This window comes from Knufia obscura (genome assembly GCF_036327395.1).
Source record: "Knufia obscura strain CCFEE 5817 isolate CBS 148926 chromosome Unknown scaffold_4, whole genome shotgun sequence".
NCBI lineage: Eukaryota > Fungi > Ascomycota > Eurotiomycetes > Chaetothyriales > Trichomeriaceae > Knufia > Knufia obscura.
In genome coordinates this window covers 2,166,694-2,178,700 of record NW_027042690.1, presented here as the reverse complement: position 1 = coordinate 2,178,700, position 12,007 = coordinate 2,166,694, and the positions used below count along the sequence as shown (strand labels likewise).

Here is a 12,007-nt window from a genome sequence, read left to right as displayed (position 1 = left end):
CTCTCACAGCTTAGCCTTCAACTTTTGCCGCTCAATTTCCGCGTACTCCTTCTTGGCCTGGTCCTTAAGTAACCGCCGCAACAACTTACCACTCGCACTCTTCGGTACGGTCTCCACGAACTTCACTCCGCCTCTGAGCTTCTTATGATTCGCAACCTTCGCATTCATCCAATCAATAATCCTCTTCTCATCACCCTGCTGCACCGCCCCCAACCCGCCCTTCCGCATAACATACGCCCTCGGAATCTCAGTCCCCAACTCCTCCGACCCAACACCCACAACAGCAACATCATCCACCAACTCATTCTCAATCAAATACCCCTCCAACTCCGCCGGCGGCACCTGAAACCCCTTATACTTAATCAACTCCTTCACCCGATCCGTAATCCAGAAATCCCCCTCCTCATCCACAAACCCCACATCGCCCGTCCTGAACCACCCATCCTCACTCAAACACTCCCTCGTCGCAGCCTCATTCCTCCAATAACCCCTAAACACATTCGGCCCCTTCATATACAACTCCCCTATCTCCCCCGCCTTCAACTCCTTCGGTGGGCCCTCCGGTCCATCCTCAGCCCCAATCTCACAGAACTTAGCCTGCATATTCGGCTGCAACCGTCCTATCGTTCCAATCTTCTTATCCCAGTCCTCGAAGCGCTGCTCGTGGGTCGTGGGGCTCGTCTCTGACAGCCCATACCCCTGCTTTATCCGCACGCCGCAGCGCTTGAAGACTGCCTCCTGAAGTTCACGTGTTAGTGGGGCAGCACCGCTATTCGTGATGCGAATACTACTCAGATCGTAGTCTGAGACACACGGATGTTTAGCGAGGTGCAGCGCCATCGGCGGCACGATGTATATGAACGTTATCCTGTGTTCTTGCACAAGCGAGCAGAACTTCTCGATGCTGAACTTTGCGAGTATGATGGTGTGGATCCCGTTGTAGAGGGGCGTCAGGACGAGGGAGGTCAGACCGTAGATGTGGAAGAAGGGGAGGCAGGATAGGATTTTGTCGCCTGTGGGTGGGGCGTCGGGGATGTTGGGTGTGCGAACTGAGCCGTCGTGGGAGAGTTTGCCGGCTTCGCAGGCGGTGATTTGGAGGACGTTGGAGGTTACGTTGTGGTGGGTTAGCATTACGCCTTTGGGTCGGCCGGTTGTGCCGCTGCTGTAGACTAGGAAGGCGAGGTCTTCTTTGGGAGAGATTTTGGTGGGGGTTGTAGGTGGTTGGGTGCTTGTCACGGGTTTGACGGTTGTCCAGTGGGCAAGGGTGTGTGATGGGTCATGTTGAGCTCCGAGGATGAGGATGTGGGAGGGCGGTATGCCGACTTGTTTGCATGCTTGACGGACTGTGTCGATGGCGGACCAGTGAGCTATCACGATCTTGGCGCCGCTGTCTTTGAGCTGGTAGGCAAATTCTGAGACTGTGTAGCCTGGGTTTGCAGGGCTGACTATCGCACCAGCCCAGAGAGCGCCGAAGGCGACGATGGGATAGTCGACATCGTTTGGCGTGAAGAGAGCGATAACATCGTTCTTTTGTATGTTGAATTGAGATTGAAGCCCTTGTCCGAACCGGAGAGATAGATGAGCAACTTCTGTGTGAGTATATCTTCTTGATGGATCGTCGCCATCTTGGTAGATATACTTGTTTGCTTGGAAGGGCCTGTCCTTCCGGGTGAACAGGAAAGAGTAGATATCCTTCTCCTGCAGCTCTATCGGCGGATATAGTGATGAGACAGGCATAGTTTTGTCTTTGATGGTGTAGAGACTTCCACAGAGATTATCAGCTTCGTTGTAGCACAGGATATGTCAAAAAAGAAGAGAAGCTGTTCATGAGTTCATGAGCTGCTTCGACATGGATGCTGACCGGATTAGGCTTAGTGATGCCTCGGCTCGATAATCGAGGGTGCTGATATTCATGCCTAATTCCGATGAGTTGTGCCTGAGATCGAACCCCACCGATAGAGCATAGATGCCTTAGGCATGTTGAGGCTCTGCTCACCATTGACGTGTCAGCCAGGTCCTGAACATCTACTTGTAGGAGCTACAAGCGTCCGCCGTGGATAGTAGCAAAGCTCAACAATACCTGTGGTGTGCCGATGTGCTGTGTCGTGGCCATCGGCGTAGTTTGCGAAAGGGGCTCTACAGCCTCGTATCACTTATTCAGCCTCGCTCGCGTACGCCCCACTGACGCGCCTGCTACAATTTCGACAATTTCCAGGGAGGGCACAAACTCCTGCACAACCATTCTTGAGGGCAACAATAGCAATGGCCGAGAACGCCGAAAAGAAAGAGCACAAGTTGATGGTGCTGATCTCTGGAAGTGGCACCAATCTGCAAGCTCTTATTGATGCGTGCGGCACGGCACCGTTAGAAAATGCCAGAATCACACATGTGATATCAAACAAGAAGAATGCGTATGGATTGACCCGAGCACAGAACGCGAATATTCCCACAACCTACCACAATCTCGTGACACACGGCTACAAGAAAAGCCATCCTGACAGTATCGACAAAGCACGCGAAGCTTACGACGTCGACCTTGCCAAGCTCATCACGGAGAACTCGCCTAAACCCGACCTAGTCGTATGTGCAGGCTGGATGCATATTCTCTCACCTAAGTTCATCGATGCGCTAACGGCTGCGAACGTGCCCATTATCAACCTACACCCTGCCTTGCCTGGCCAGTTCGACGGGGCAAATGCGATCGGAAGAGCTTGGGAAGCCTACCAGAGAGGAGAAATTGCTGCTACCGGAGTGATGATACACCATGTTATCACTGAGGTTGATCGAGGTGAGCCTATTGTCGTCGAAGAAGTGCCTTGCCGGGACTGTGAGACCGAGAGTGATCTGGAGGAAAGGATCCATAAGGTCGAGTGGAGGTTGATCGTCCAGGGTACTGCGAAGGCTCTGGGTAATGTTTAGCTGGTTGAGGTATACTCATGGGACGTGGGTAGTGTTTTGGCAGCTGTACGGACATCTTCGAGAAGTGCCGCTTAGCATTGTGTGTGCTTGGGAACACATCGGAGGACTGTGCATCCGAATGCAAAAAGCCGACTGTCGGCTTCTCGCAAAACCAGGTATCAAGGCATCAATGCGAGTGGCAGCCGACTGTTGGTATCTAAGAGCAAAAATGATTCTAGCTACCCAGCTTCGAGAATGCAATCGGACGTCATTTCACTCGATGCGAGACTGACCAAGTTGGGCAGAAATGTACAGTATATACACCAACCGAGATGTATTCGATCAACATGACTCGTGGACTACCTTGGAGCACTTCGAACGGCCTCTGTTGACCTGTGTCGGTGACTATTGAACCGAGCAGTCGAACCTTCCCCACGACTCCGCACCTGCCGCATGTCGATCTTGAGGTGGAGACATGAGCCTCAACGAAATGCATTGGCTGCTCAACTGATACTTGGCCACAGAGGGAAGGCACGTACAAACGTGCTTGCACAAGTGACTTGGCATGATGCTTGCTGAGTATTACCGTGCTTAGCTTTGAAGATGAGCCGAGCTTATGGGGTACCTCTGGACAAGTCACCTCGCTTGAGCAAACACATCACATTTACCACGGCGGTCTTGAAGGGTGCTTAATGCGGGATTTCCGGCCAGCTGCCTGCGATCTCACTCAAAAACGGACCTTCTCCCCTACTACCCTTCTGTCACAGCCACTCACATACCACAGCACCAACCAACATGCTCCTATCACTTTTTGCCAGCTTGCTGGCTGTTGTGCATGCGCAGAATGGCTTCGATGGCGGCCCATATTTCACCTCGCCAGAAACATACCCTTCGCCAAACATCACTGGTGCCGGCGGATGGGAAGCAGCTTTAGCCAAAGCAAACGCTTTTCTAGCCCAGCTTAATCTCACTGAGAAGGCCTACATGGTCACCGGTGCAGATGGTGCCTGCGTCGGCACAATTGCTCCTATAGCTCGTCTCAACTTCTCTGGTTTGTGCTTACAGGACGGTCCTGCAGCTATACGACAGGCAGACCTTGCAAGTGCCTTCCCAGCAGGGTTGACTGCTGCAGCAACCTGGGACAAAGCTTTGATCTACCAAAGAGGTATCGCAATGGCAGAGGAGTTCAGAGGCAAAGGTTCGCATATTGCGCTGGGGCCAGTCGTCGGGCCATTGGGAAGGTTAGTAATCACAATTCTGTAGTTCCTGTTCTGGACTTCTAGCTGATCGATCTCACAGACATGCCCTTGGTGGACGCAATTGGGAAGGTTTCAGCCCAGACCCTTACTTGACCGGCATGGCAGCAGCCTCAACTGTGGAAGCCATGCAGTCAGTTGGAGTCCAAGCTACGATCAAACACTTCATTGGCAACGAGCAAGAAATTCGCCGCAACCCTACCACTACGCCGAACGGGACTACAGTCGCTGCTGTGACCTCCAATATAGATGACAGAACCATGCACGAGCTTTACCTCTGGCCTTTCGCAGATACGGTAAAGGCCGGTGTCGCCTCAGTCATGTGTAGCTACCAACGGATCAATCAGACTTATGGCTGCCAAAACTCGAAAACTCAGAATGGTCTTCTCAAAGGCGAGCTAGGATTCCAAGGATATGTCATGTCGGATTGGGGTGCAACACACGCTAGCATAGAGACTGTGCTTGGAGGTCTCGACATGGACATGCCGGGATCCCTCTCGTTCAGCGCAACAGGCACCGATCGGCCCAGCTTCTTCGGCGGTAATCTAACAGCTCTCGTGCAAAACGGTACTATTCCTGAGACGAGGCTCGACGACATGGTACGACGCATCATGACGCCTTACTACTACCTTGGCCAAGACCAGGGATTCCCGACAGTCGATCCTTCCACTGAAGCCATATCGAACGCTCGCTCCAACAGATACCAGCTACCGATTGTTCCTGCACGTGATGTCCGAGCAAACCATGCTGGTCTGATCAGAGTCATAGGATCAGCAGGTACAGTTCTACTCAAGAACACGAATAATACGCTACCGCTCGACAAGCCTGCCAATATTGCAGTGTTTGGCAACGACGCGCCCGATGTAACAAACGGGCTTGCCATCGTAGGCAATTCCAGCATCGGGACTTTAATGTTGGGCGGCGGGTCGGGCACTGCAAGAGCGACATATGTGGTGTCTCCGCTATCTGCTCTTCTCAACAAAGCGACGCAGGATGGTACCAGGGTGCAATACGTGACGGACAACAGCGAAATTGCTAGAGGCAATCTTGGCGGCCTCTACCCTCTGCCAGATGTATGCCTGGTCTTCCTCAAGACATATGCAGGCGAAGGCAATGATAGGTCCCTTTTCACTCTCGACTACAACTCGACAGCAGTGATGTCTCAAATCACAAGCGTCTGCAGCAACACAGTAGTCGTTACGCATTCAGTCGGCATCAACACCATGCCATGGGCTGACAACCCGAACGTGACGGCAATCTTGGCAGCTCATCTGCCGGGACAAGAAAGCGGCAGCTCCATCGTCGACATCCTTTACGGGGCAGTCAACCCTAGTGGCAAGCTACCGTACACAATAGCAAGGAATGAAAGCGACTATAACGCGCCAATCCTCAACCTCACGGGCACGCCCGACTCATACAATGGAGATGCATGGCAATCTGATTTTACAGAAGGACTCATGATCGACTACCGTCACTTCGACAATGCAGGGATTGAACCTCTGTTCGAATTTGGCCACGGATTAAGCTACAGCACATTCTCGCTGCAGGACTTGACAGTGCAGGCAGTCTCAGGGAATACGCCCTCTGCTCCGTCTGCAACGGATCAAGTGACTCCAGGCGGAAACCCAGCTCTGTGGGAGACTGTGATAGCTGCCTCTGTCACTGTTTCGAACACAGGTGATGTGGCCGGCGCGACTGTAGTCCAGCTCTACTTGTCCATGCCACAGGACAGTGTACCCAGTGGTACGCCGACCAAAGTTCTCCGAGGTTTTGAGAAGGTGATGTTGCAGCCAGGTGAGAGCTCAACTGTTCAGCTTCCGTTGAGGCGGAGAGATGTGAGTTATTGGGATGTTGTGTCGCAGGAGTGGTTGATTCCGAGTGGAGAGTTCAGCATCAGCGTTGGGTTCAGCAGCAGAGACTTGCAGGCGAACGGGACAGTGTCGTTGATCTCGTCATGAGGTATTCCGGACTTGATCACTTGAGTTCATAGATTCAGATGCGTGAGCCTAAATGCTCGAGTGTAAGGCTGTAAGCCTATGTGGTCTCTGCCACAAGCAACAGCAGCTCTCAATCAATCAGATACTAATCTACTACTCTATGGCTGCCTGTTCTCAATTAAGCAGGTTTTCCTTCTTGCCACTTCCCACATCTGAGCAAGTTTCGCAGCTTCGAACCAGACGGTGCAGGCGCAACTTACGGCGCACGCCAGTGATTTCGAGGACCACACACAAAAAGAACCCTTAAGGCCTCAGCAATCCTCTTCCTAAAACTTTACAAATATAGTCTCTTCTCCTACTTTGCGCTCGCAAGTAATAACCACGAACAACAACCTCTCCATATTCGAAGCCACTTCCAACCCAGTCACTCCCGCCATGAAACTCACCACAATCCTCCTATGCATCGCCACCGCAACACCCACCCTAGCAGGTTCCTACGGCGGCCACGAACACGACTACCCCTACTGCGTCTCGCTCTTCCCTGAAGAGCCCTGTTTCCGCGACGTAGAGTGGTGCTACAAAAACTGGCGGAGCGTGAATGGCTGGCCGAAGCGTCATATCGAGTCTGAGCTGAGTCAGAACGTGACTGTGACTGAGGAGGTACATTTCGATCTGAACAGGATCACAGAGTGTGCGTCGTTGGCTGGGGTTGATGAGAGGGCGTATCGGCAGTGCTTGGCGCTACGGGAGGTATGTGCTGTGATAATGTCCTTCCTCCGCACTTGCAACTGTGACAACAGCTAACCCTACCGCCTCAGGACCTCGCCACTTTCGCCGACAAGACCTTGGGCCTATCACCGCCAGAGATTGATACCTCAAATCCGTCCGATACCTTGAACCTCACCGCCCGCTCCCCCCGCGGCTCCTGCTGCCGCTTCACAACGCACTGCCACGCCTACCTCCGCACCCTCGACGACCTGGCCTCCTACAACGCATTCGAGACGTGGAAGCACACGGGTTATTGGACAAAATCGGCGTGTTGTCTGATGCTGTGGTATCGAAGTTGTGATGGGGATCATAAGCCGTTTCCGGATGTGATTGAGGAGCCGCCGAGGTGTAGTGTGCCGGTGGGGGATGGGATTGAGATGGATCCGTAGGGTAGGAGGGGATGATGGTGTTGGGTGTGTGCGGAATCTGGTGGTGTTTGAGGGATGGGTGGAGTCATGCTGCTCGGGGAGAGTGTCGGGGGAGATTCATCTATGAGGTTACCTCAATGATAGAAGTTAGGGGTCATTCGGAGCTACTGGTGCCCTCCCGGGATGCTAAAAGTGCACACATGACAGCTTCTGAAAGTATCGATTTTAGTCAACGGAAAAGGGTGATTCTTGAGCTATCCTATCATTTCAAAAATGCCCAATTTGCACCACCGGCACCCTCCCGAGACCTCAAAACCAGCATCTAAACCTCAAGCAAGACCACCCTCGTAATACCTCTCAAGTCCAAATTCTTGCACCAGTCCTCGCTCCTGGAGCAGTTGATGGCAATTAACCAATATACTCGGAAATCTGTCCCTCCAAAAGGCATAATAGCCCTCGATTTGAGGTGTTTTGGACCACTCCGGGGTACGCCGTATCATCATTTCCTTCACTTCGGTCGGCAAGTCATGGAAGTGATTTTTCTTGTTCCGAATGACTCGGAGCAAATCGATCATCTTGGTACCGGTATACTTGCGTTGCTTCCCCATCTCACTAAGGAAGGATTTCGGTAACGCATTGAGCCAATCCTGGAGGACGCCCTGCTTATTTAGGCCGATCACATGAGGAGCTTTTTGCTGGAGGGCCGCCAATTCCGTGAGAATATTGGTCTCGAAGTCCGATCTCGGCGCGTTCTCGTCATGGATATTGACGATTTTCTGCTTTCGCTCCTCGTAATTGTCCGATACCGCACATAAGAAATCGAGTTTATGCTCGACTTTCCAGAAATAGGGGTGGGAGAGGATGCCGGAGGTGTCGGGGCGAGCTTTCGGATTGTGCATTATCATCTGCATAATCAGGTCATCGGCGTCGTAGTCGTAGCCGACGAAGGAGTCGCGAAGAAGAGATGTGTCGTACTTGTCGTCTTTGATATTGAGGTCTCTAGCAAGTGGCGATCCACCACGATCAAAGGGGTGAGCACCGCGTGTAAGGACGTAGAAGAAAACACAGCCGAGACTGAAGATGTCTATGGCCTTGGTTGCCCGTCGGCCCGTGGGCGGGTCGATAACTGTCCCGGACGGCCCGTCGCTCGTGGTGCTGGAGGACGCCGTGGCTCTCGAATGTGACTGCGAATGTGATTGGGAAACTGTCGATTGAGCTGATCCCGAGGTTATTGCAGGAGGCGCAGCTATTGCATCTCGGGAGGACACCAGTAACTCAGGGGCCTTCCATCCAGTTGTTCCGGCAGCGGTCCGTGTTGCCGCGAACACCGAGTCCGGGCCGTCCTCCAATGGCTTACAGAGGCCGAAGTCGGAGATAACGAACAATAAAGGCGTCAACTGGCCGTCCGGCAAGGCTCTGTTCGATTTGATTGGCCGGACGAGGATATTCTGCGGCTTGATATCCCGGTGAACAAGCTTGAGAGAATGCAGATGCTGCACACCTCGTGTGATCTGACAGAGAGCATCTTTCACATCATAACCTCTTGCGGGGGACACCAGAGTAGGAAACTTATCGTAGAACTCGACGAACTGGTCAAGAGATGTGTCGAACTTGTCGAGGGCGATGTAGAAGAAGCTGGGCGACTCCTCTTTCCCGTGATATCGGATGACATTCGGGTGTTCATCGGAAGATACGAGATGCCGGATCTCCTTCTCGGCTAGGCTGTTCGCGGTCTTCACTAGCCTTTTGACGGCAACGAGGCGGCCATCGAATGTTCCAGGAAATACTGCGGTACCGCTACTTCCTTGACCAAGACAGTTATCGAGCTTGCTATCGTAGGCTAGACGTCCAACCTGAACCATTCCATCCTTCAAGTGCTTCTCTTGTGAGACGACAGGTTTTGGCTCGAAGGTGGTCGCGTCACCCTTCTTTTTGTTCCGGCGTCCTCCTCGCCCACCACGTTTCGTCTTCTTCCGCTTCTTCTCTTGTGGTCCGTTTTCGTCTTCCGATTCTGCTTCTGCCTCTGAACCAACGTCGTCCTCTCTGCCCGGCGAATTCTGGAGAGACACAGTGCTCTGGACACGGCTATGACTCGGGGTTATGATCTTGTCGACCGCGGCATCTGTCTCAGCGTCCGCAGCTAGATCCGTCGCCACGGCCAAATCCGGGGGGGTGCCATGGTCCGAAGGTGGTTTCGAAGTCAAGATCACATCAGGCGCTTTCAGGGCCAGCGACGTGGCCTGGGGCTCAGGCAGAGAGAATGTTGATCGCAGTTGTTTCAACTTGTAAAAATCTTTCCCAGATAACATAAGTACACACGCAACTAACATGAGCACTGCCCCGAGGAAGGTATCCGAGAAACGGCTCCATCTAGCAGCGGCACCCTCCTGGTCATTCTCACCGGTTATGTTCAGAGCTTTTGGCGGTTCGGAGATCAAACCAGAGTTTGAGTTCGAAGCTGCTGATGGCCCAATTGTCAATCGCTGCTGCGCCATAGGCTGCTTATCCGACAACAAATGTACACCAACGATATCCTTCATATCACCATGCAAGTCGAGCGGTTCAGTGAAATACTGCTGTTGCACGTTTGCGAGCTTTGCTGTGGATGTGACACCTGGGTACGACTGTTCGGACATGGCGAACCACTGACCCTGTTGTGTCCTGTTGATAAAAACACGTTGGTTTATGTTGGGATCTTGCCTCAGGAGCTGAACGTCCTCCGAGGGAATGAAATCAGCGGATCTTGAGAGGATGACGGGGTCGCTCTCATCGTCGTCGCTGTTTCTGGCTATATCAAAGATTCTCGCGACGGGGCTGTCGAGCGGAAAGTGGTGTATGTGCTGCTTGTCCGGTTCAGCTGTAGTGTCAAGGGCGACTGCCCAGCCGTTGTGGAAGACGCGTAGGTCGTACCCGTCAAAGGATGTAGTGTGCTGGTTCTGGAGGTCATGGTCCATCTTGTTAGTAACCCACTCCGAGAAACGAATCGTGCACAGATCTTGACCAGTCTCTTCGTTGGAAATAGTGAAGATATAAGTGTTCCGACCAAGACGCAGGGTTCTCCCAGGACGACAAGCGGGATCCTCAAAGTTCAAGCCTGATCTGGGACGGCATCGGGGTTGAGGATCAGATTTGATAGAGGATTTTGACCTTGGAAATTCATGCAGAATGTCCCCTGTCGTAGCATCGATAGTGTAGGCTTTCGATTCCTGTTGGCTTGTCGTTGCCAGGTATTGGCCATTCAGATGCATAGAGAATGGCACTTCTGTTGCCATCTTTCTGACCGTGGCTGGCAGACGGTATAACCCGATCCTAGGGTCAGAAAACTGAGCATAGAGCTGGCCATCGCTACTTGGTTCGACAATAAAGATGTAATCGTCTTGCACCTGTAGTTCGTCGGAATCCGAGCGGTTTTGGCGGTAGTGCTCAGCCTGGATCATGGGCTCAGGCATTCTCAATGTCCATCTTTTTCGACCTGTTCTTCGATCTCTAGCGTGTAAGGCGCCATCGATGGTGGAGAGAAGGACAATATCATCTGCTTCCCAATCTAACAGACTTCGCGCTCCATCCGGCAGCGAGAGTGCTTGTGACTCTGTAGACTGTTGTGTGACTGGTGCTCTAACAGCAGGCTTGTAGCTAGCTGGAGCCAATGCGTGATATCGTTCGTCGACCTCCTCATTTGTGTTTCGAAATTTGGCTGTAGGAATCTCGTGGTTGAGCAGAGGGATCTCAGCAGGACTGCGGCCTGCTGTGGTCTGCTTCTCGATCCGGGAGGGTGCCGGTAGTGGAGGATCGCTGCCACTAGCAATGATATGAACATTCGAGGCCGACCCAGACGTAGAGGACGACGCCGCTACCGGGAGGACGCCCGCGTAGAGTGCGAGTAATGTCCATGAGAGCCATTTATTGGGCGAGGCCATGCCTCCGCCGCGTGGACGCCGCGAAGGTGTGACCATGATTTTCGTCAATTCTGGAGGGCGCCAGTAATATATATCGCATCGCTCGAGGAACCATAAGATAGCTACCTATGTCGTGAAACTGCATAAGAAAGTCAGTACGGAATGGTTGTCTGCCTTTGGGCTGACCAAGAAGTGCGAAGTACGTTTTTAGCGTGTTACAGATTCGTGGGAAAGCAGGTCCAGCCCGCCCTTGCCGTGCCCATCACCACACCACAATCTGAATTCTGGGATCTCACACCACTAAGTTTAACATCCCTTGCAGCATGAACGGCGACCAGCGACACATCAAGATTTTGATCTATGCACCATTCACGTAAGGACAGTGTAATAGCAACAACATTGCGAGAGAGAGTGCATCTAGGCAGGTTCTAGTCAGTGAATCACGGTTCTATGGCTGTGGTGACAGTGTCAATAGAGCTTGCGGAACCGTTCTGCAGCATTACGAGCTTTGCGTCACCCGTCGAGGGGTGTTTCAGGGGCACTTCCTGCTGATCTGACACGCAGCATTCCAACCAGTGCCATTGCATTGATGGCGTTCCACGTACGCTCAACAGACTGCGGCTTGCCATGAACGCCATAACGGCACTTACTGTTGCTTCGAAAGCTGCGAGGAGAAACGAACAAACTGAGATCGGGGGAGGGTATTCATTACTACCTAGGTAGACAGGTGTGTTCCGGTAACAGGGACAATATGTACCCAGTGTATGTTATGACTACAGTTTAAATTAATGTGGTTCGATGGTACATGTACAAGTAGCTTGTAAGCTGCAATCGTGGTTATGAATAAATTTGTGAATTCGTGAAAATTGCAACTCCTCGAGTGT

General features: G+C 52.4%; 4 protein-coding genes across 4 annotated transcripts; 2 read left to right on the top strand and 2 right to left on the bottom strand.

Annotated features, from left to right (window-relative positions):
• Positions 1–3: 3 nt before the first annotated feature.
• PMZ80_004754 (uncharacterized protein) lies at positions 4–1,737 on the bottom strand (the record flags this gene model as incomplete). Its single annotated transcript, XM_064873177.1, has 1 exon — positions 4–1,737. One exon carries the CDS (start codon positions 1,735–1,737, stop codon positions 4–6), a length of 1,734 nt encoding a protein of 577 aa, XP_064731835.1.
• A 525-nt stretch (positions 1,738–2,262) lies between these two features.
• ade5 (Bifunctional purine biosynthetic protein ADE5,7) lies at positions 2,263–2,919 on the top strand (the record flags this gene model as incomplete). Its single annotated transcript, XM_064873176.1, has 1 exon — positions 2,263–2,919. One exon carries the CDS (start codon positions 2,263–2,265, stop codon positions 2,917–2,919), a length of 657 nt encoding a protein of 218 aa, XP_064731834.1.
• Positions 2,920–3,693: 774 nt separating this feature from the next.
• Positions 3,694–6,112, top strand: PMZ80_004752 (uncharacterized protein; the record flags this gene model as incomplete). Its single annotated transcript, XM_064873175.1, has 2 exons — positions 3,694–4,139; positions 4,198–6,112. 2 exons carry the CDS (start codon positions 3,694–3,696, stop codon positions 6,110–6,112), a joined length of 2,361 nt encoding a protein of 786 aa, XP_064731833.1.
• A 1,444-nt stretch (positions 6,113–7,556) lies between these two features.
• Positions 7,557–11,180, bottom strand: IRE1 (bifunctional endoribonuclease/protein kinase ire1; the record flags this gene model as incomplete). The annotated part of the gene is made up of 1 exon (XM_064873174.1): positions 7,557–11,180. One exon carries the CDS (start codon positions 11,178–11,180, stop codon positions 7,557–7,559), a length of 3,624 nt encoding a protein of 1,207 aa, XP_064731832.1.
• Positions 11,181–12,007: the final 827 nt, after the last annotated feature.